The 25,620-nt window shown below is 39.5% G+C and overlaps 1 protein-coding gene across 3 annotated transcripts; it reads left to right on the top strand.

Moving 5' to 3' along the window:
• The first annotated feature begins 149 nt into the window (after positions 1-149).
• On the top strand, positions 150-24,993 carry LOC110385547 (exportin-5). Of its 3 annotated transcripts, none has more exons than XM_038014949.2 (20): positions 150-287; positions 483-540; positions 853-1,007; positions 1,525-1,684; positions 1,863-2,081; positions 3,611-3,781; positions 5,188-5,352; positions 6,231-6,359; positions 6,835-7,071; positions 11,007-11,137; positions 11,910-12,051; positions 13,272-13,455; positions 14,193-14,356; positions 14,442-14,609; positions 14,693-15,428; positions 17,852-18,000; positions 18,270-18,449; positions 19,026-19,229; positions 23,947-24,120; positions 24,783-24,993. In XM_038014949.2, the coding sequence occupies exons 3-20, from the start codon at positions 868-870 to the stop codon at positions 24,924-24,926; spliced, it is 3,597 nt and encodes a 1,198-aa protein (XP_037870877.1). In that variant the 5' UTR covers positions 150-287; positions 483-540; positions 853-867; the 3' UTR covers positions 24,927-24,993. The 3 variants fall into 3 exon arrangements, with proteins under 3 accessions (XP_037870877.1, XP_037870879.1, XP_037870875.1); XM_038014947.2 differs by having other exon boundaries at positions 170-344; XM_038014951.2 differs by lacking the exon at positions 483-540 and having other exon boundaries at positions 153-287.
• Positions 24,994-25,620: the final 627 nt, after the last annotated feature.

Genomic DNA, 25,620 nt, shown 5'->3' with positions numbered 1-25,620 from the left:
AGAAACACTAAATAGACAAAATAAAACAAATCACACAACTACACTCCTCGCGTTCCCACTAAAAAGTCCAAATTCTTTTACAAACGCAACACAGTCACAGATTAATTAAAGTGATTTCAATAAAAAACGATAATGACACTGACAAATGACAGTCAGAGAGCAAAGTAATTCAAATAATTTCTCTTTTGCAACATTCCTTCATAATCATTCGCACGAGGTCCTTTAAATGTTTTGAATTTGGTTTTGAATTATTTTCATTGTTTTACAAAAGTACTCGTGTCAAAAAGGTGTGTTGCATATAAAAAAGAAAGCACGTTACATTAAAGTAGAGAAAAGTGAAAAGTGTATGTTGCATTTAAATCTGATACAACTGGTTTTTAATTTACATGCTTCCGAGTGTGTACCGGGTGGCTTAAGATGTCATGTTTTATTAAAAATTAGCAAATTAATATAAAATAAATGATGGGATTGATTGTTTGCAGATCGTTAATATTATAAAATGAATTGATTTTATATTGTATGAATATTTCTTGATAACTGGTAAGTAAATGTATAGTCTAGCAATGCACTTCAGATAGACTTGCAATAGGTTGCATCATGACAATAGGTAGGCTTGATGGTCACTCTTTTGTTTAAAAATAATTTAAATAAAAATGTTAAATTTTTTAAACTGTACATTGAAGGTATCTAAGTGCTTTAACAACAGCTTACTAAATTTTAAAACAGCTGATACATACTATGAGAGAAGTATTAGTAGTTCTTTTCTTTGTTTAGTTATTCTTTGTAATTTTTCAATCACACTAATTTTGCTCAAAAAATAATTGAAAAGGATATAAAAATTCTGAATTTCAGTGCGACATAGGCAGAATGAATGTAGGAGGATTGGGACCAGAGATTTCTGGGGAAGTAGCTTTAATAGCTGATGAGCTAAGTCGAGCTGTGGAATTGACCTTGAACCCAACTGTTTCACAAGATGCTCGGAATCAGGCATACAATGCTTGTGAGAGGTAATGGAATTAATAACATACTTCAGGAATCTACTTACCTACATCTACACTTTTTGTGTATTTTAAAATTATAAAGATTTTTTAAAAATCATTTTATTGCTTTTAAGGGCAATTAGGAACATTACCATTCCCATACTACCATACCATACCATATTTACTGTACCATATTTATATTATCCTATAAGTTCTGATAGTATTCATGCTTGTATTAATAATATAAATTGAAACATGTAGAAAGTTATGGAGAAAAGAAAAAATGATAAAAATGATGATTTTGATAAGATATCCTATATTTAGTCTATGATATAAGATAATAGACATAGAATTTTGAGTAATATTCTAATTATGTTATATAGTAAAATATGTACCGGTATGTTTATTATCCCTCATGATGAGGTTGGTGGTGTGATCAACTTTTTGGTATTAGCATCTGTACCAATGAAATGGAATAGAAAATTAAAACAGGTTTTGTTATAATAAATATAAAAAGTGGAATGATTAAACTTTTTTGGAACAGTTTCAAGGAGAATTCACCATGGTGTGCTCAAGCTGGTCTTTTGTTGGCCAGTGGCAATCAGTATTCTCCTGTTGTCAAACACTGTGGTCTTCAGTTGATGGAGCACACTGTCAAGTACAGATGGACACGTATAACACAGGCAGAGAAGCTTTTCATCAAAGTAAGTAAGAAATTATGTTAAGTCTTCAGATCCCAATTTGTGATACAACAGTTTATGTCATTATCATGACTGAATTCACAGATATGTACAGCCAAATTGCTGGCTTTATGGGTATTATCCGTATTATAGATATGATCACACATATTATATTTGATTAAAATATTTTTTTTTTCTGCAGGAGAATGCAATGAAACTTCTCTACATGGGTGGCTGGGAGATGGGCCATTTGAATGATGCACTGGCTCGAGTAATTGTTGAGATGATAAAACGTGAGTGGCCACAGCAATGGCCAACTCTTTTAGGCGAGCTCAGTGATGCTTGTACTAGAGGCCATCAACACACACAGATTGTGTTGCATGTTTTTCTGAGACTGGTCGAAGATGTAGCTACTTTACAGGTAAGAAATGTATTGATACTGTGTGATCTTAATTAACTATGATTACAGTACTGTGTACATTATGCTTAGGCAGGATAATTTTCCAAATGACATTAAATTATTACTTTTACAAAAATAACAAGTACAACGTTAAAATGGAATGGTGTTTGTGAAACCCACAGAAGTAGGTACCAATATTTTTGCAAGCGTCTTCAGTGTCTGTTTACAATTTCATGTGTCAAAAAAAATTATATACATGATATTAACAAGCCCTAATTTTCCTAACATTTTAAGTATATTATCTAGAATGAATTCATCAAAAATATTATTTAGGACTAATATTATTAGTGACTACACAATTATTTGAAACACGATGTGGCTAACCTTGGCTAACCTTCCATGCATCACTTGTTCACACTCAAATTGTAACAAAAAATAAATGACATCATCATTGCATTTAACCTTATTCAGTGTGCAGCGGCTTAGCTGTAACCTAGCATTACTGATGTCCATAAGCAATGGTGACTACTTAGCAGCAGGTGGGCTGTACACTCATCTTCAAAAAAAATTTATAATAATTTTTCGATCAAACAATTCAATAATGTTATATTCCACCATCAATGTACAACCTTAAAGTACACATATGCTGGACATTCCAGGTGGAGCTATAATATGGAATCCACAAACCAAATAACATAAATGTCCAAAACCCAACTTATTAAATGACATAAATATCATTACTTTTTAATAAAATATAGTCAGCCCTTTAATGATTTGTGTTGGCCAGACGAAATATCAACAGTCACATCATTTATTACAAAAGCAGACAGTTTAGATTTCAAACGTTCAAAGTGTTACCTACATCAACAACGCAGTGGGTTCTAATATTTAAAGCTCCATTCTCAACTTGCGCGAAATGCACTTTCGGAAACCCTAAAAACTGGAGATTAAAGTGTCTATTGCTTTTAGACAACTGTAGCATTGTGGTTCCGGATATTTGTAATACTTGTTTTGTATAAAATAGTATAAAATTTTAAATAAATTTTGATAGTGTATTTATTATACCAATCAGTACTGTGATTCATTGATAAAGTGATGTATTTTTTGTGAAATTATCTTATTATTTAGCTGTGCTAATATGAAGGTAGCTTGAATAACGCTAAGAAAGCACTGAAAAAAAGATTTTATCTAGATCGATTTTTTTCTGAGTGATCATTAGAAGTGTCGTTAGTACTATTGTCTGTTTTTGTTTTTGATCGATGGCCCCGTACGGACCCGTATGTCCCTGCACTTTGTAGTATTGATAAGACTGTAGGTGAATTAAGAGCTCATAAAAAACAGCATTAATTCTTTATGATGGCCCATTTGATATGACGAAATCTTACGCTAAGACGGTACCGCTCCTATAGATATATATGGGGCACCGAAATCTTTACTAACTCTTCCCTAAAAAAATTATTAGACCTCCGGTCCCAAACTCGCATGAATTCACTTTTAAAGATTATATACATACACGTAATGTAACTGCAAACACTTTTTTTTTTCCAAAGACACTGGAACAGAACCAACGTCGTAAGGATATATACCAAGCTCTAACGAGTAACATGGCGGAGATATTCTCGTTCTTTATGCGCCTCATCGAGCTTCATGTACAAGAATTCAGAGAGAAAACTGCGACCGGCGATTATAGCGGTGCGGCCAGCAATGGACGTGTTGTACAGGTGAGATAATGAGTTGTACTTATACATTCTCACGGCTTAATTTTTTTTTTTAATACATTTTACGACTACGGCATTTCTTGCGCCTGTCTATTTAATAGGAAATATAAGTATGTGCCTTCCACCGCCGCTTGCTACGTCTGCACTGAAGATCTTTAAAAAGGAACTCTCCGAGGCTCTTCAGTTCTAACAAGTAATTTTTTAGAGATTTGAAAACAGTTGCGGTGAGCAGTTGTCTGACTATATGCCTGGTATTACCGATGTCGATTCCTAAAGCTAACAACGTAAGTGGGGCGTGGGCTCGTTCGTCTATGTACGAAAATGAAGGTTCTAGGAACTCAGCTAGGACTATCCTTAATTGTATAAAGAGCATCGCGTGCCACCTATAGTGCGTCGATAATACTTTAACAGAAACCGACTATAACAAAATTTCATCATAATGGAATCAATAGTTTAAGTGTGTGTAGAGGATTAACGTACCATCCGGCTATGGAATGAGCTCCCCTCCACGGTGTTTCCCGAGCGCTATGATATGTCCTTCTTCAAACGAGGCTTGTGGAGAGTATTAAGCGGTAGGCAGCAGCTTGGCTCTGCCCCTGGCATTGCTGAAGTCCATGGGCGACGGTAACCACTCACCATCAGGTGGGCCGTATGCTCGGCTGCCTACAAGGGCAATAAAAAAAAAAACGTTATTTTTTGGAAACTCAGCAGGGAATTAAAGTTGGGTTGCGATTTCGATCGGGTGATAAAAGCGAAGGTGCCCTTGATTTGTTTGCCCTTCGTCAGCGCTCTACCGTTAGCCATACCTTTCTGAATGAAACGTCCTGTAAATTGCTATCTTGTGCAGTAGGGCATTTTGTAAGACGCGCAACAGCTACCACAACTATCTTTGCTGTTGCAATCCATTCAGAATCCCGTAGTATTTAACGGCAAAAATTTTAATAATTTATGGTGTAGTGGTAAGTGACATAGTCACTACACAGGGGGGTCGCGGGTTCGAATCCCGCCAAGGGAAGATATTGGTATGATAAATATAAATGTCTTTTCCAGGGTTATGGATGTCTATTAAATATATGTATGTGTATAATAAAAATCTTACATTTATATCCGTTATCTGGTACCTGTATCACAAGCTCTTTACGAACTTATCACGGGACCAGTTAACGTGGCGTGATTGTTAGTAAATATTTATTTATTTATTATTATTATTTATTCATCAACTAAATGCTCAATATAAACACATTGAATTTACAGTACGCATTAAACCTATTTTTAACGGACTTTATAAACCCCCAGGTTCTCTTTGACAGTTTTTTTTTATGTACGCTAACTTAAAACATTTTTCTAGGTGAATCTATTATGATGATCCTTTTTACCATTTTTTATTACTTTTGTTTATTGCAATCCAGGTAGTCTTATTAACGTTGACCGGATTTGTGGAGTGGGTGTCCACAAATCACGTTGTCATGAACAACGGAAGGCTCCTGCAGATCCTCTGCATCCTGCTCCAAGACGACGTATTCCAGCTGCCCGCGGCTGAGTGCCTGCTACAGATCGTTAATAGGAAAGGATCAGTGAGTTTTATTTATTTATTGCTTAAATGGGTGGACGAGCTCACGGGCCACCTGGTGTTAAGTGGTTACCGGAGCCCATAGACATCTACAACGTAAATGCCACCACCCACCTTGAGACATAAGTTATAAGGTCTCCGTCTAGTTACAACGGCTGCCCCACCCTTCAAACCGAAACGCATTACTGCTTCACGGTAGAAATAGGCAGGGTGGTGGTACCTACCCGTGCGGACTCAAAAGGTCTTACCACTAGTAAAGTTACCTACTATAAGCCAAAACTATTTTTTCATTGACCAAGATATAATAGCTGATTAAAAACAAACATTTTACGCTTGTGTTCATTGACGCGCGTCTCACAATGTCTGCACGGTTTGTATCAATGCTACAATGAGAACATAAATCGAAAAATGTTTTTTAAAAGTTTTGAGACGACTTATATGTTGATACCGGACGACTTCTAAGTTGATCATCATCAAAAACATCAAGTGAGTCGACTATTATCAAAGCCGGCAATGTGACTTTTAGACAATTATTGGTAAATCAGAAAAACGAATTATTGACTTTGTATTCCATTGGCAGTCACAAAACTCTTCTGAACAACATCTTAGATAAATAACAGGTTAAGTATTAACCTTTATTTAATGCAGGTTTTGAACCGTATTCTTTGAAGGAGACGATTATATTCAAATCAATCTGTATTGACATATTAATAAATTTTTTTTGTCCAAATGCACAGATTTGCCACCTTTGATAATAGACGACTCAAGTATTAAACTTTTTAATTCTAGTTTTTATGATTTTTTTGAGAATATCAAATTGATTTGTTCGTTTAATAGAAATTATTGAGATATTCAAGGAATCATTTCTATTATTTATTTCAGACCAAGGAGCGGAAACCTCTGATGATCTTGTTCAGTGAAGACGCGATTTCGTGTATTCACCGAGCAGCGATAGCGGCGATTAACGTGGTCGACGAAAATCATTATTTGTTTCTAAAAAAATTAGCTCAGGTTTGTACTGTTTTCATTAAACTGTCAAATCATTTGACTTTTATTTTGAAGTCAAATTAGTGGATGGGGACTGAAAATGATATATCGCGAATGTAACGCTGTGTTTGAAAGTTAAATGTGGGACTATTTAAGACTTCAAACTTAAAGTACCGTTGTACAAACATAGGTCCCCAGTAACGGGCTATCTACGAGAAGTAATGCTGAGAGTGAGAGAGAACTTGAGAAATAATATAGAATGTATTACAGCCCACCTGGTGTTAAGTGGTTACTGGAGCCCATAGACGTCTACAACGTAGACGCGCCACCCACCTTGAGATACAACTTCTAAGGTCTCAGTATAGTTACAACGGCTGCCCCACCCTTCAAACCGAAACGCATTACTGCTTCACGGCAGAAATAGGCAGGGCGGTGGTACCTACCCGCGCGGACTCACAAGAGGTCCTACCACCAGTAATATATTGTATGTTCTGTGAAGGTGGTGGTGGGCGTGGCGCAGCAGCTGACGTCGCTGTGGAGCAACGCGCAGAACGTGGAGTCGTGGCTGCCGCTGCTGGTGGAGACGAGCCTGGCGCTGGTGTCGCACCCCTCGCTCACGCTGTCGCAGAGCGCCACCGCGCTGTGGCTGGCGCTGCTCAAGCACGAGCACGCCGCCAAGCACCTGCTGCCCGCCGTGCCGCGCTGGCTGCACGCCGCCGCGCCCAAACTGCTCAAGGTACACACTAAACGCTACGACGTCCGGTGCGTTCCTTTCGAACGATGCAACTGTGTTCGAATCCCGCGGGCGGGTACTCATTTTTAATACGCTTTTATTAGCTTCAGACGTACAGTCCGCGCGCGAGCTCCGAGGAATTTTAAGGAATGTTGACGTAATGAGCTAGTGTTGTAATTAGTCGATATTGCGCTATCGATACTAACCCATTAGTCCCCCCCTCTTAAGCCTCCGTGCGAGTGTAAATTATAAAATAGTTTTATGAGTGTATTATGTACTTCAAATAAAAACAATTGATCACGTATGAATTTAATTTAATGAACTGATACCTATTGAACAAAATGAACGTAAAATCTTATTAATTACTCTCGCAATCAGATTAATCAGTAGTTGAAGAATTTGATGTACTATTGTCACTCTCCTCACGTACTTCAATAATAAATGATTCGACAACCCATCCTTTTGCCAGTAATGTTCCTCTAATGCTAAGAGATGTTTATTATGCTAGTGCTCGTCATTCTTTTTTCATAAAATTAAATAGCTATTTGTACAAACAAAAAGACTTATAAGTGTAAGACTATTTGTATTAGAAATCACACGTAATTAACACTGCTATCGCAAAATTAAAAACAACGAGTCGGTAAGCGTACTCTCACGTAAAGGTCTACACTAGTACTGGGAGAGTGCGGGATATAAAGCGACGGGCGGGCGCGGTGCACGCCCGTCCGCTCCCTCAGCACCCGAATCCTCGGAGCTCGCGCGCGGATTGTATGTATGTTTGTAACGGAATCTTTGAACATGATTTTGACCCCCTTCAAAACGTCGGATTATCTCGAAATTTGGTATACTTATTAAGGACCGATGACAGTTCAATATTCAAAAAAATATTGAATTAATGGTATTCAACTAAAAAATGAAAAATAAATAATAATTTCAAAAAACTTACAAAATACGCTTTTATGAAAAATCCAACTAAAAAATAGAAAATAAATTTTAATAAATTTGAATTAAAAATAGTGTAAGAAAAAATTATTTTATTGTAAAAAAAACCGTGGGGTGCATGGTATCAGTAGTTATAAATATTTTATGAACAGATACCTATGAGTAGAAGAGTTATTTTGATAATCTATATATTAATACGTGAAGCAAAAACTTTGTATCCCTTTTTACGAAAATTGCGTGGACGAAGGAGCATGAAATTTTCCACACTTATAGAGAATGTAGAGAAGAAGTGCACAATGCTAATTTTTATTTTAAATAATGCATAAAAGATACATTAAATCAATAAAGAAAACATTAAACACACTATAATAGCCGGCAAACTTCTTGAGCATTTGTTGACGTAGTGGGGGTAAGTTTGCGCATGGTACACTCACGTGCAAAAACATTATTTACTCTGCGTCATAATGCAATTAAATTATTAAAATCAACATATGTATTTATTTATATATTTATTAGAACATCAACAAAAAATATAGGTTAATAATTGTAATAATTTAATCTTGGGGTAAAATAGATATTCCTTCTATTAAGTCAAAACTAGAGCTGTTGCCAGGTCTTCGTTCAGTTGAAGCGAAGCTGGTATTTGTAATTTTTTTTTCGTTATCATAATCTTGACCATTATCATCATCACTGTTTTCATCACCCGAGTCGCCATCATCGTGATAAGTCGACATAGGGCTCATCGGTGTAGTTTACGACTCGGTCGGTTCGATCTTCTTTTTTGTCTATAATTAATTATTTTTTGAAGATATTCGATTCGTAGTAATCGAATGTTACTTTTTTCAATTACCAGCTTCCGATTATTTTCTGTTTTTTTTTTTCCATCTGAAGCCTAGCTCTTTCATAATTCGTCGCAAACTTCATTCCGAGCCATTAAAATGTATATCTTCTTTAAAATTTTCGAAGCCTTTCTACGGTACGGAGTTTCGCTGCTTGTTATGTAGTTATTATGATTACATCTTTTCATTACAGATTGAACGAAACTATCCATTCCGGTAACTTTCTTCTTCCCTGATCTTTTCTTACCCGGAGTCCCAAGCACGATGAGCAAGCCAGAGCCTTTAGCTTCGTTAATAATGCACCTAACAGTACTCACTGATGTTTTTGTTGCTTCCGAAGTCTGTTTTACTTTTTCCATAATATCATTCTTCCCCTGTTTTATAATGAAGCAATATACGTCGTACACAATTTTTCTACCCTTTCTTTTGAATACTACACCAGTTTGTCGCGGCATAGTGTATTTTTTATAAAAAATCAACAAACACTCAACAAATAGCAATGGCAACAAAGTCAACAAGCAATTATAACAAAATATAACTTAACGATTAATAATGATAGACTTTTCACTGTACGCAAGCGTACTTTTGGGAGCAAGCGGAACGAAGGCGCGGTGCGGGACGCAAGGTTCGACTGATCTACCAATAACGCGCTCGATACGATTTCCCCTGCCGTCGCGCCTCACCCTCACCACCAAAGTGATCTAAAATTCGGTTCTGCGCAGTCAAGGTCATTTGCTCACGATGTTTGCCGGTTACTATACCATGCATTTGACAATAATGCAGTATGCATAATGCAGTATTTATTTATTGTCAAACTTTTGCTCTTTACGTCTGTGGTCAAATTGAGAATAGATTAAATATTGTTTGTCTTTATTAATATTTTTCTATAGTGTAGTCTTGGCGTTGAAAATACAATCATAATAGTGTACAAACTTACAATTCCAATTAATTATAGTTGAATTTCGACTACTGCGGGACCTCTAGTATCCTGAAAAGTACCCCACGCTTTTTTACAAATAAAATCTTTTTTTTATTACACTATTTTTAATTTTAAATTTATTTTCTATTTTTTAGTTGGATTTTCTATAAAAGCGTATTTTGTTAGTTTTTTTAAACTATTATTTATTACTAATTAAATAAGTACTTAAAAAATGTTCACGATTGATTTCCACGGTGAAGGAATAACATCGTATTAAAAAACAAACCCGCAAAATTATTATTTGCGTAATTACTGGTGGTAGGACGTCTTCTGATTCCGCATGAATAGGTACCACCACTCTACCTATTTCTGCCGTGAAGCAGTAATGCGTTTCGGTTTAAAGGACGTGGCAGCCGTTGTAACTATACTGAGACCTTAGAACTCATATCTCAAGGTGGGTGGTAGCATTTACGTTGTAAATGTCTATGGGCTCTTGTAACCACTTAACGCCAGGAGAGCTGTGAGCTCGTCCATCCATCTATGCAATAAAAAATAAAAAAAAACATCTTCAGGTAGGCAAACCTTAGAAATGAATTTGTTAAAATTTTTGGCACGGTTCGGCCTGGTTACGCGTCCCCATAGATGCTATTGCGTAATTGCTGCGGCGTTGAGATATGATATCGAAACCTGAAGATCTAAGTTGACCCTGCTCTTCAAACTTAACCTGAGTACATAATGATTTTTGACTGTCTTCTTCGTCGCTTTCTCTTTACTGAAGGTCGTGACCACGTTGGTCTAGTTTTTGCATCAGCTTCTTTCAATGTTGCCTGCATTCGGCGTGCTTAATGGCGCCTGGGACGCTGGTGTTTGTGGCCTCCTTGACAATGTCCGTTCGCCTGGTTGGCGATCTTCCTCGACTTCTCTTTCCTTCCACGTGCTCCTACAAGGCAGGCTGGTGGCACCCACCCGCGCGGACTCACAAGAGGTCCTACCACCAGTAATTACGCAAATTATAATTTTGCGGGTTTGATTTTTATTACACGATGTTATTCCTTCACCGTGTAAGTCAATCGTGAACATTTGTTGCGTACGTATTTAATTAGAAAAATTGGTACCCGCCTGTGGGATTCGAACACCGGTGCATCGCTTCAACACGAATGCAGCGGACGTCTTTATCCGTTAGGCCACGACGACTTCTTGAGTTGACTGTCTATTTATGTATTTAAATATTATTTCAGGTCCACTACCCGACGTCCCGACCGAACGGTACAAACGACGCAGTCGCGTACGCGTGCATAGACTACGATAGCGAACAAGAATTTAATACTTTTTTTAATAAATTGCGAACTGAAATATTAGATAGTTTTAGGTGAGTCAAAACAGTGATACTCCTAGACGATGATACTATTTATTACTTTCTCGACATTAATATCCATCTCCAACCTACATTGAATATTAGTGGCTGCAAGATAATAGGTACTTACCGCAGCACATAGACATTGCAGTATGGAATTGCTGAAGTCTTCCATGGAGAACTAGGTCGAAGTGTCACGTCATACCTCGCCCTTCAGACCCGAACGTATGTTTGGGTTGTGAAGACAGTGTGTAGCCTCATAACAGATACATATTCCTTAACACCAGCGCTTAAGATTTAAATTAGGCTGTCCGTAGTAACTTGAAGTAGATTGCTAGTTTCGCAGATTACCAAACACTGAACTGAACTTAAACTAACCCATAGACACAGCCCACTAAGTTTCTCGCCAGATCTTCTCAATGGGTCGCGTTTCCGATCCGGTTGTAGATTCTGCGAAACACTGCTCTTGTTAGGGCTAGTGTTAGCAACATCCCTAGGTTAGAGCCCCGTGAGCTCACCTACTCGTTAGGTTACGCTGGCATCGTCTCTCAAGACTACCAGTTTAAGTAGGAAAAATGAAGAACTTAAATACAGATTTGTAAATTCTATCATACTCTGCGATTTGATATACATATCCAGAATAATAAGTAACGTTTACATATTACAGTTAACCCAGGGAGAATGTTACATAATAATTTATTTTTTTCATATAAAAAACCTTTAATTAATGATTCTTAGTAGTAGTAGTAGTAGTAATAGATATTAAGTAGAATTTTAAATTGTACAGGTTTTGTATGATGGCGGCCCCACTAGTGACGTGGTCGTACGTGGAGCAGTGGACGCAGTCGGCGCTGGACAAGCTGGAGTCGTGTCCGCGCGCGCTCCACACGCAGCACCCGCTCTACGTCGAGTGGGAGGCGCTCACGCAGGTATCTCTTTATACGGCCCATTTCTATTTTATATTTTTTATGCCTATTTCTACTGTGAAGCAGTAATGCGTTTCGGTTTGAAGGGTGGGGCAGCCGTTGTAACTATACTTGAGACCTTAGAACTTACATCTCAAGGTGGGTGGCGCATTTACGTCATAGATACAAGGGCAATAAAAAAAAATTAAAAAAAGATGTCTATGGGCTCCAGTAACCACTTAACACCAGGTGGGCTGTGAGCTCTTCCATCCATCAGAGCAATAAAAAAAATATAAAAAATACGGTACTTTTACGGAAAGCAGCGGCTTGGCTCTGCCCCTGGCATATCTGACGTCCATGAGCGACGGTAACCACTCACCATCAGGTGGGCCTTTGCTCGTCTGCCTGTACGGAGAGAAAGAAAGGTTAAAGCGAGCTAGGTCGTTTCTCTTAAACGCATCATTCAATACTACAAGAGAAATTTGAATAAAAAAAAAAAGTAATTCATGAAAGGAAGAAAACCACAATAACACACAATGCAAAAGAAATTTCACTTCTGTGACGTGCGCCAAGTTGCACTCGCACCAATTTTTTTTCTTCTCTTAATCAATTTTACAATAATCCTAGTAATATTTGTCTTTATTTGACAACCAATTTAAATCAAAACCGGTAGATAGCGTAGCCTTTTCCCAGCAATGAAGACTACATCTAAATTTATTATTAGTATTATGACGTCAACGTTCAAGAATTCTGAATAAGGATTTGCGCTGCTCGAAGATCTCAATCTCCACCAACAAACCTTTGTACACCGATTTCAATTAATGAGATATATTGGATGGTTTCTAAACTTTTTATTTTTGATAAAACTATTGACTAACAAAATTTTAATAATAGTTTATAATTTATTGAAAATTTTCTTATTTATTTTTTAATTAAGTAGCTACACATTTTCTGTCCAGTTGTATCAATGGGTTATGTTAAAAGATTAAAAAATATATCGACGCTTGAAAGGCAAACGTGACTAAGCGATAATGCGTGAACTTTACAGTAGACTAATTTAAAGTTGAAATACCTGAAAAAAATTTAATCTAGCTGTAGGATTGAAATGATTTTAATAGACTTAAAAATATATTTTTTGGTTATTGCCTATCATTTATGTATAAAGCAGTTATTATCGCTTAGTCACGTTTGCCTTTCAAGCGTCGACATTTTAAATTAAGAAAATGTCCGTTGTGTGTACGAAGGCGCTGGACGTGGTGCTGTCGCGGCTGGTGGAGACGGAGCCCCGGCCCAGCGCCGCGGCCGGCCTGGCGCTGCTGCAGCGCTGCGTGCTCACACAGCCCTCCGACCCGCTCTTGCTGTCACTGTTATTGTCACTCATCTCCGCGCTCTTCGTGTTCCTCAGCTGCGCCTACAGCCAGCTAGCAGGTACATATCGTCATTTCGCATTAAAAGTGTACAATTTCCAAAAATATTCGAAATTGAGTTAATATGCGGAATCATTTGGTATCACCATTATTTTTCTCATGAGTACTGTCAAAAGAGCGTACTTATAGTTTTAGTTTTTTTTTTTTTAGTTTACCTATATTTTGACTACCTACTATTAACAAAATTAATACATAATTTTATCTTTCTTTAAAAGACAGATAATGTAACCGGTAAAAAATAAAAAATAAATGTTGCAATGATGATTTAGTAATATTAAAAATATCACACGTTTAACCTTTAAAACACTCTTCTGTAAAATTAGTAAGTTTTGAGATTAAACAGTTTTAATGCGAGAAGATGATATTTTCAACCTTGTTGTCCTTTACATAAGACCTATATGGGCGCGGCTCCCACTAAAAACCCTTTCAGCGCTGTCAAACCTGAGCCCTGATAGTGTCACTGGAGGTGGGAGCCGTCGCCCTCATCCGCTGCCCAATCAAATCGATGATATTAAAACCTAATAAACCTAATGCACTAAGGGTTTCACGTTAATAAATAAAGTCAAAATATTAAATGGGATTAATTTGGTTGCGAAGTAGTTAGCGTCCCTGACTGATGTGCCGAGGGTCCTTCCTTTCCTCCTTTCCTTTCCTGTATCCTGTATAAGAAGTCTTAATTTGATGGCTGTATGATTTATTTCCGATTATTATTATTGATTGTGAACATGCAATGTCCAGGTCCCGGGGTAGGGGCGGCGGGGGCAGAGCTGCTGCCGCGCGTGTTGGACAAGATATTCTCGTCGCTGGTGTACGAGGGCGCCGCCCCGGACCAGCGCCGCTCCCGCGCCGTCAAGAACGTGCGCCGCCACGCCGCCGGCCTGCTCGTCAAACTCGGCTCCAAGGTAAGCGACTGGCGGTGGGAGCTCCTACAACATACATATAAACATTCAAATACAACACTAACTTTGTATAACGTTCATCCTGTAGTACCCGCTGTTACTGCTGCCGGTGTTCGGTCGCCTGCACGAGCTGTCCCGCGCGGCGCTGGCGCGGCCCGACCTCAGCGTAGTGGAGAGCGTGACGCTGCAGGAGGCGCTGCTGCTAGTCTCCAATCACTTCTGTTGCTACGAGAGGCAGAGCGCACTCGTCGCGCAGGTGCGCTGCCTTTACAACAATGCTTGTTTTATTTAGTGATATTGTCATTGAACTGGTGAATAATCTCATGCTGGTGACGTCAGGTGGTCGGCGAATGCGGTCCGCGCTGGGCAGCGCTGAGCTCGCAGGCGGGCTCCGCGACGGCTCTGGTGCGCCTCATAGGGCTCGACGCGGCGCCCGTGGACAGCTCGCCGAGCGACACGGACGGGCCCGGCTCGGCGCGGCGCGACCTGCTGCACGGCCTCACGCTGCTGCTGGGCGTCGTGAAGCGCACGCACGTGCCCGCCGACCCCGACAAGGCCACGCGCGGCGGGTTCAGCGCCGGCCTCACCGCCGCCGGCAACCCCGTGTGGCGCAACCCCTGCGCCGCGCACGTGCTGCCGCTGTTCCCCGGCGCGCTGGCGCTGGGCCGCGCGCTGCACGAGCTGCACGCGGCGGGCGCGGCGGGGCTGCTGCACGCGGGGCAGGCGCGCGCGCTGGGCCCGCCCGCCGCCGAGCGCCGCAACCTGCTGGGCCTGTGCGACCAGGACGCGGCGCCCGTGTCCCCGGCGTCGCGCATGCAGCAGTACGTGCACACGCTGCACGAGTCCGTGTGCCACCTGGTGGGCGCGGCGGCGGCGTCGCTGGGCCGCGAGCTGTACGCGGCGCCGGGGCTGGCGCGGGCGCTGGCGGGCTCGCTGCTGCAGGGGCTGGACCGGCTGCCGGACCACTGGCTGCGGCCGCTCGTCCGATGCGCGCTCAAGCCTCTCATCTTGCACTGTCCGCCAGCCCACTATCACGACGTCGCCGTACCAATACTCGAACACGTGGCCCCGTTCAGTAAGTGTTGTTGTAATCAAACTTACAAAATGTATAAATCCCCATTGTTGTTGGTAGACTCGCACGGGTAGGCAGCATTATCCTTATCCTGCCTATTACCTTCGCGAAAGTATATACTACTATTTTTATCTTTCTATTAATGTCACTTGTTCATTTTAGAAGTAACTAGATGATTTTATAACGCCATCTTGTTGTGTCTTTAAAGCGGTTAGTTGCCCCTAATTAAGAAAACTAGTATTATTATTCGCCAATAGATGTCGGGAAGAGTTGATTGTTGAAAACACGAATAAATTAACATTTTCTGAAAATAAATCGTAGCTAGATCGATTTATCGCCCCCTAAATCTCCTGTATACTAAATTTTATGAAAATCGTTGGAGCCGTTTCCGAGATTCAGATTATTTATTTATTTATTTATTAAGTTACACCAACAAAGTGATCATCAATCATAGACCTATATAGTAGGGACACGACATATTGTTCTATACGTACAATTGCTTATATAAATAGCACCCATTTTGAAGGCACACACATAAACATATATCTATCTCGTTCTTACTCAGCACTTTAACTCGCAGGAAAACAATATAACAGTATTTCAGTGCGTACATAAAATGAAACATGAATATACGTAAATGTCTCCGTCTCCGTCTAATGAGGCCGAAAATCCGCCATGTTTAGCGCGCCAAATGTCATTGTCACGTCAGTTCGGCCGTCTGTTTTGGGTTGTACATTATTTATTGACTTTGATATCGATTTAATATGATTGCTTATATAAAATTTCTAATTTTATCATGCTTAAAACATACAAAAATAATAATTAAAACATATTTTATAGGATCTCAAGAAGGTCGATGCCCCAAAACTATTATCTATATATATTTAAATTCATTATGGAGCCCTCATCCGAAACATAGATTATACACTTAATATATTTGAATCCGAAATATCGGACACCATTTTTCGGTCGGAATCTATTCATCATGACACTAATCATAAATACCTCTTTAAAATATGTCATCAAAACATATTTAGACATTCTGTTTAGATATTTCGGGAAAAAGGCTACCGACAAAATCTCTTCGGAACTATTTAAATAAAATAGTTTTATTCCGCAGTGAGTAAAACACTATTGTAAATTCGATAAATATTTATTAATTAGGTGATTTTAGAGAGGAAGTCACAAGGAATGACGTTTGTAATTTCATTAACGAATAAATGTTCTGTAGGTGTTTTTTTTTAGCAGGCGGTCCCTTGATAAGTTTAAAATTTGAATCACTCTCAAGTGAGAGTGATTCAAATGGTGCGGTACACCTTCCTTGAGGTGCACTGCGGTAGTCTGTTACGGACTTTAGAGTCAGCAAAACAATTAAAATAGATTGTAATAGTCTAAGAAAAACACGTACTCAAAATACGATAACATTCAGCATGCTAGAAATGGGCTGATGGCACTGTACTATGCCATATCTTTATGTTTTGCGGCAAACGACAACTTTATAAAATCAGTGTAGCAAATTTTAAAAATCGTCATATCGTTTACTTGGAAAATTTGAAGCACGAACTCGTCTTAGATTTCACATAATATCTAAATCACATCATCTTTGCATATAACAATATACTTAATTTCTATTAAAGTATAAATTCTACAAATACATTAATACTCAACAATATTTAAAATAAAATAAGCCAAGAACGTTTATCGATAAAACCTACTAACATTAAAATCTTCTGGGCAGCACTAAAGCCGCCATGTTTTGTGGCCAGATGACGTCACAGTGGCACGAATTTTTTGTTGACGTTTCATTTCCATAGGTTTCCTACTTCAGTGTCATCAATACAAAACATTGACAAATTGACAAAAGCTCATGGCAGATGTCACCTCAATTATAGGTGCAATCGACAGTGCATTAACATCAAAAATAAAAAAAATATACAGCTAAGATTTGAATACATTGCATTCATTGCTTAAGATTAATTTAATTGGGAGATGATCCGCGACAGATTTTTCCTGTAAGTAGTAATATATATATATATATATATATATATTAATATACAAGAATTGCTTATAAAGGTATAAGATTTCTATTTAATCTACAAACTGTTTAATATCTCCAAAGACATTCAGAATTATAATATACATACACTGCACTGATAGTTAAGTCTTTTAATATTGTTCTAGTCATGTTTATCTCCATGCTTTGAGTTGAAATCACAAAAGTGCTATAGAGGTTATCATTATAATCATAACAATGCAAACATAATGCGCCTTGGAACTTTAATATCATATCATAAGGCTACATTCACTGTGACTTTGAACTATGGTAGATACTAAACCAGATGACTGGTGTTGTACTCCAAAAGTCATAAGATAATCCTTTCAATAGGTAGTGAAAACATATCTTTACGAGATCAATTTTTTTATAGTGTTAATGCATCTGTCGCAACGATGGGACTACATCATGTCTCTCTACGAGTCTGGTAAACTAGAAGAGGAAACCGGCAGTGAGTCTCAAGAAGTGTTAGAAGATATCCTCGTTAGAAACCTGACTAAAGAATATTTAGAAGTTATTAAAGTAAGTTGACATAATATCTACTGTTTGCTTAGTGTTTATAAGAAAATGATAAGCAAAATTCAAGCGGAAAGAAAAATTGAAAATGGGATAATCAACAAAAATATCGTGGAAAAAAATTATTAGTTAGATTTTGAAAGAAAAAATAATTTAATTATATTCATATTTAAAAAAAATATTGAGGAATGTAAATTTAATAAAAAAAGTTTACAGGACATTTGTCGGATCCACCTAGTATGAAATAATTTAATTTGTGTTGTGTGTGGGGTTAGGTGTCGCTGGTGGAGGGCGGCGTGGTGTCAAGTGCGGACACGTGCGACGACATGGAGGAGGACTCCAGCCCCGCGCCCCCCGCGCCCGCCGCCGCGCACACCCGCACGCCCGACGCCGTGTCCGAGCTGGGCGCGCTGCTGCTGCAGCATCCGGTCGCGGGACCCGCTCTCTTGCACACGGTAACTATGCCTACAACAATCAAATTCCTGCAATTATTCATTACAAGCTTTTACCACCAGGCAGGACCATCGATTCTGAACTTTACTGCGAACAACTGATGAGATTAAAGCAAGAAATCGAGAGAAAGCGACCGGAATTAATCAACAGAAGGGGTGTGGTTTTTCATCATGATAACGCTAGACCTCATATATCTTTAGCCATTCAGCAAAAATTAAGAGAGCTTGGCTGGGAGGGGTTAATGCATCCGCCATATAGTCCTGACCTTGCACCTTCAATTTTCCACCTGTTTCGGTCCCTTCAGAATTCTTCAGGCAGTGTCAGGCTAACATCACGAGAGAACTGCCAAAATCAATTGTCACTGTATTTTGATCAGAAGCCCCAAAATTTCTATAGCAATGGGATCATATCCCTACCTACAAGATGGCAAAAAGTTATCGAACAAAATAGTACCTACATACTTTAGCTAAATCTAAATAAACTATTATATATTAAAAAATGTTGTGAATGTTCTTAAAAAATGCGAAGATACTTTTTCTCCACCCTATATTATATTAGATCGTACGGTATGGCTACAGGTACTGCGTGCGCTGACGTGGGGCGACTCGAGCGCGTCGCTGCGCGCGTGCGGGCTGGCGCTGGCGGCGGTGGCGGGCGCGCGCGCGGCGGGGCAGCTGGGCGCGGCGGAGGCGGCGGGCGCGCTGCACGCCCAGCTGCACGCCCTGCGCGCGCACGGACAGCACGACGCCAACCAGGCCGCACTGCTCGCGCTCGCGCTGCAGGTACCTCCTCGCTCCTTCACTTGGTTTTTTTTAAGGGATTTTATAACCTGGTAACTAAGACCTTTAAGTCATGTCTTATTTTAAATTCTTATTTTTATGAAAAATGATGATATGGAGTGAAATGAAATGAAATAAAATGAAGATGATTAATTTGAGACATTAATCAACTGGGATGAAATTAAATGAAATGAGATAATATGGGGTGAAATATAATCTCAGTAAAATGGTGGTGGTCATTTACTGAGATTTTTTCAGTGAATTTTTTGAAGGATCCCGAGAAGTTACGTCCAGCGGCTTTGTTTCATTTTCCCACATCTGTGCACTTTCACAGATCTTAAACAGTTAGTAAACCACCGTTATTACACATTTAAACTAAAGAAACACCAAATAGACAAAATTCACTCCTCGCGTTCCCCCCAAGTCCCCTTCACTTGCTCCTTCATGAGGAATATGTATAAACTATGCGACTAAAGGACACATACTTATACACACATACTTAAGGACAAGCATACACATACTTATTATACAATTTAAGGATATTTTAATGGTGGGATAATTAAAATCATAAATAAAAAGAAATTAGCATGACTAAGCTACATTGATAATATTGAAGGAGTTGCCATAGGTAAAATATATTTATATTTTAAACAATCCACATTAAATCTTCTTAAAAAAGACATTATATTGCAAAAAACTAGAAAAATATATTAACATATTTAATTAATGAATTTCAAAACTAATATAAAACATTATATCTAAACAAAAATCTATTTTTATACTTTTAAATCCGTAGAATAAAGCATTACATTGATCAATAATTATTGATTATAAGCAAAAACAAAACGCTTGTTTAATGTTTTTGTTTTACATTTGATCAGTCGTTTTCGCACTCGTGCGCATTGTGGATATTATTAAGTGTTTCGTTGCGATATACCTGCTTATTATATTTTGTTGTGCATAAAATTAAGTCTTGGCGTTCATTGAATTAAGTCTGTGTTATAAAGTATAGTAATATAAATAATATTTAAGCTGATGATGATGTTAAAGTGTAAGTGTATTGACAGCAAATCATATGATATTCTTCTATATCGTTCCCTCACTACTGAGGATCGCGACCACATGCGACGTACTTCCAATGTGCTCGATCATGGGTGGCATGGACTGCAGGGTACAGACTACCACCGAGTGCTTCTCTTGCCAGATCTGACCATCTGGCTGGTGTTCTACCCACGGCGCGCTTGCCTTCTATTCGACCCGTAATTATGAGCTTCTCTAATTCATGTCTGGGAGACCGCATGATGTATCCGAAGAAGCTCATAACACGCTCCCGGCAGATGGAAGAGAGCCTTTTTCGGATGTCTAGCTGCCTTAGAATGGACTCGTTTTTTCTCATGGCAGTCCACGGTATTCGCAGCATCCTCCGCCACACCCACATTTCAAAGGCATCGATCTTTTTGATGTCCCGGCTTTTTATGCACCATGTCTCCGCCCCGTAGAGGAATATGGGAAAGATCAGTGCCCGCACCAAGCGCACTTTGGTTTTATATCGGATGCTACGATTTTTTCATATCTTCTCGAGATTGGCCATCGCACTTTTAGCCATACCGGATCTTCGGCGTATCTCCCCCGTGCAGCCACCCTCGGATGCTATTTGCGACCCAAGATATGTGAATTCCGCTACTTTCTCGTAGCTAGCCACTGAGTGCATCAGAACGTGGAAGAATTTTCGCTCTATCTATTATCATTATTTTGGTCTTGGAGTGGTTGATTTTAAGACTGAGTTTAGCACTTTCTTCTTCCACATGGTTCAGCAGAATTTCCATTTCCTCCTCATCTGATGCAAGCATGGTAGTATCGTCAGCGTATCTCAGGTTCGTGAGTGTTTCACCGCCCACGGAAATACCGCCGTTCCAGCCCTCAAGTGCTCTTCTCATTATATATTCGCCGTAGATATTAAATAATTTGGGTGACAGAATGCAGCCCTGACGCACTCCACGTTCTGTATGGAAGGGTTTAGATCTTCGATTATCCAGTTTCACGAAGCAAGAGCCATCATGGTAAAGATTCCGTATCAGTTGTGTGAGATGAGAAGGAACGCCCATATCAATTAACACATCAAACATGCTACTCCACCGAACACAGTCAAACGCCTTCGCATAATCTATAAAGCATAGCACCAGAGGCTTGTTAAACTCGCGAAATTTCTCAATGAGCACTCGGACGTTCAAAATTTGCTCGCGAGTTCCTTTTCCAGCTACAAAACCAGCCTGTTCTCTCGGTATCTGGTGGTCTATGAAAGCTGATAGTCTGCTGTTTATTATGCGAAGGAGTATTTTACTCGCGTGGGACATGAGCGACATCATCGACAAAAATCTTATCTTATTTTTTAAATATCTCTGTATCCCCATGAACAATATTGATTTTAATTTGTTTATAATAAAAGGCATATATAGTCTGTTATTTAAACTTAATTTGATTAAGGCGAATTTACATTACGAAATGAGTGGCATGAAATTAATTTCGTGACAATAGTTTTACCAACAGTTTCACGTGTAACTTAATACTGTCGTAATGCATTAATTTCATGCATGCAAATTAGTTTCGTGCCCTGCGCGATTTTTTGGTGAAATTAGTGTCATGCAATTAATTTCATATGGCCCAAGAGCCCGTGACAGCCAGACCTTCGTTATTTTATAAAAGCTGAAAGTTTCTCTGTGTATGTCTCCAACACAGGTAAGAACGACCCGCGATTATAGAGTTCCGATTGTGGTTACTTGGGCAGGTAACAGGCAGTAAAGGTATATAAAATAGTACCTTAAATTCGTTAAAGTATAAAGGTTTTTTTTTTTAATATTTACTCCAGAATATCTTTAGAAATCATGATATCCGTTGCCGGACACTTTTTCCAGTTGTTACCCCCTGCCAGACACCCTTAAACTTTAATAAATTTTAATTATACTTTCGTTATACTATAAAAGCTAAATTTTATATATGTTACTTAGGGACTTATAAAAATATGTTACCCCAAGAGCCGGACAGTTTTAATGGTTCTTACATCTTGCCAGACACATTGAGAGCCCGCTGTAGGTGCGAGCGCGAGGTAGCAACTGTTCAAGCGGGTGTGAGCGAGATAGAGTGCTTAGTCTATTGTGATCTTTTAAGATATCCAATAAAAAAATTATTTTATTACGTTCATAGCAATATTATAGAAAATAAAAAAGGTTATTTTAATATTATAAAGTACAAACAAAATATTACATGTCAAAGAAAAATATTTAATCGTTCTTATAATTTTCCTCATTGTCGTCGATATTGAACTGATGAATAAGGCGATATCAATATCGCCTTATTCAGTCGAGTCGGCCTGAGGGGCCTACGAGGGGGGGCATAGCTACTACCGTATCCGATTTGAGAGTACGAGCTAAGCGGTAGTAAGACCTTTGAGAGGGCGCGAGTCCTTCTAAGAAATCAGACCATCTGGCATCTCGGACTTCGGCGATGCGAGACTTTACGTCGCGTTGTAGGGCACGCATTCGAGTACGATTTTCCACTGTAGGATACCTATCGTAGGCGCGGATCGAAGCGTTCTTAGCTCTAAGGAGTTCCCTAATATCGTCGGGCAATTTGAAGCGGTGAAGGAAGTCCTCCGCCACAACTTGCTTCGATGACCTATCTAATGTCGAGGTGATGTGTGACATTACGATGTCTATGGCTTCAGCGGTATCCTGAGGAGACGGGGTAGAGTCCGGGCTAAACGGGAGCGATGGTGGATCAGATTCAGCCAGGCTAATGCCCAGCGTGTGCCAATCCACCACAGTCCTCGTGACGGGAACGGAATCGGGAGCGCGAAAAAAAAAAATTAGATCTTATTAATGAATATTAGCGACAAGGGTGTCTCTGGGACCCGAAACACCTACAGTAAAAAATTTAAATTATCTTCACTCATTCGAAAATAGTTTTTATAACTCTCAGGATCTTCATCTGCTAATTCAGAGACTAACTTCATTGCACCTAAATACCTTCTTGTTGACCATCCTCGAATCTACCAACTTCTTTTTACTTGATAGTCTTTTTTTAAGTTTATAGGTATATAAGCATTTCTTTAGCTTCATTGAATATGGCAAATTATAGCTTTGATGCTGAAGGCGCCATGGTTACTGCGATACTGTGGATTTCGCGACACTAATTTTTTAACGAAATTACTTTCGCATATATCGAAACTACTTTCGTGAAACTGAGCTCAACATGCATGACACTAATTTCGTAATGTAAATCCCGCATTACTGTCCTTCGTTTAGTGGGCCGTGCAATGTATGGAGAGTGGCCCATGTCCTTTGTACATATTTTGCAAAACATATCGATTTATAAATGCATTTGAAAATTTATGACGTGACCTAACATTTTTTTCGTTCAAAGATCATAGTTTTTTTATTGCTTAGATTGGTGGACGAGCTCACAGCCCACCTGGTGTTAAGTGGTCTCTGGAGCCCAAGGATATCTACGACGTAAAGTGCGCCATCCAGCTTGAGATATAAGTTCTAAGGTCTTATAGTTACAACGACTACCCCACCCTTTAAACCGAAACGCATTACTGCTTCACGGCAGAAATAGGTGGGGCGGTGGTACCTACCCGTGCGGACTCACAAAAGGCCCTACCCCCAGTAAAATGATGACGACACGCACAATTTTTTTTTTTTTATCTTTTCATTCTCCACAGACATACGAAACTCTCCGGCCACAGTTCCCTAACATAGTAAATGTACTACGTGCCATTCCGGATGTGGACGCACACGATCTGCAGCGGCTAGAAGATAAGCTTGCCAACAACACCGGGAAACCTTCCAAAATCGACAAGAGCAAACGAGATTTATTTAAGAAAATCACTTCCAAGGTACTTCTTTTAATGATGATAACACGTCAGTTAATGTAAATAAAATGGAATCTAGAGGCTTTTTTTTGGTAAAATTTTTGCTTATTTGGAAAGGCAAGGAGATCAAAAGTCCATACAGCCATGTCTGTTCTAGGAATCCATAGACAATACAACTTAAATTCCACTTCAGTGTACAAGTTCAAAGTCCCATTTGAATAACTCTTCATTTTATTTATACTACCAAAACTGGAAAGTAAGACACTACCTACTCAATAATATACTTCATTTTGAATTCCGAGAGTATGAGTGACGACCGATATGTGATTTACAATTTAATTTTCATCCGAAGTACTCTTATCTAAATTTGTTTTCTTTCACAAAACGAATATTTACCGTACTTACATTATAGAAGGGATCCGACAAAAAGCTAAACCCCGCTAACGACATTGACAAGATAGATAGGATTCTTCTACTCAGTCGTATGCACTCTTGGCAGAGTGGTCGTTGTCATAATTTCGTGTGGCACCACCACGCTTCACCAAACGTCGCCATTCCTCGCATACATACAGCATACGTACAAGTTTCGGATAACAATATTCGTATCCACCCGCGCGGTGGAGTCAGTCACTTCTAATATCGTTGGCAGAGAGTATATATTGATATATTGTATCGTTTTTGTATAGTTAATTGGTCGCAACGTGGGTCAGCTGTTCAAGAAGGAAGTGTTCATAGTGGATCTGCCCACGGTCCGCACGGCTCGCCCGCCGACTGACGACACCGCCCCGCCCCGACTGGACCTGCTGTTCGCGCACACTCCACCCACCTAGCCCACTGTCAAATCTATACCATGCTGTGAATACCACTTTGTATCTAAATAAATTATATTAATTATTATGTTTACTATATTTTATTTTTTATTGAAGTGAAACTTCTAATGCGACTTCCAACATTTCCTACCTAAGCTGAGAGCCTTGAGAGGCTATATCAGCGTAACCTTAACTAGTAGGTGAGCTCACGGGGCTCAAACCTGACGACGATGCTAACACGGACCCTAGCAAGAGCAGAATCTACCACCAGATTGGAAACGCGACCCACTGAGAAGATCCGGCGAGAAACTCAGTGGGCTGTGTCTATGGGTTAATTCGCCCGTCGAGCCCTTCGTCACAAGCGACGGGTTCAACGAGGACGGTGACCGATGCCTGTGGTACCTAAAAGCACCGTTAATGGATCAGGAGGATCCGTAATGACGTGCTTTGGGCGACGTGACTTAAGTGTATAATCTATGGACGTGACTGTTTACCATTCGGTCTACAGGGTCGAGTTGGTAGTTTCCAGCGGCCACGACAAGAGGGTTCTCATGTCGTGCCGCCTTCTCAAATCTCGCCTTGTCGCGGCGGTGGGGCTTAAGCGTGCACCCCGATACCGTGGAGCAGCGTTGTCTGCACAGGGGTGCCGTGAACAAAGAGGACTGCACACCGTGTTCCCGTTTTCCCACCTTTGCTGGACAAAGGGTGCGTGAAG

The sequence above is a fragment of the Bombyx mori genome, chromosome 13 (assembly GCF_030269925.1).
Source record: "Bombyx mori chromosome 13, ASM3026992v2".
In the NCBI taxonomy this organism is placed as follows: Eukaryota; Metazoa; Arthropoda; class Insecta; order Lepidoptera; family Bombycidae; genus Bombyx; species Bombyx mori.
Note: the sequence above shows the minus strand (reverse complement) of the source record. Positions and strands in the feature narration are given on the sequence as shown.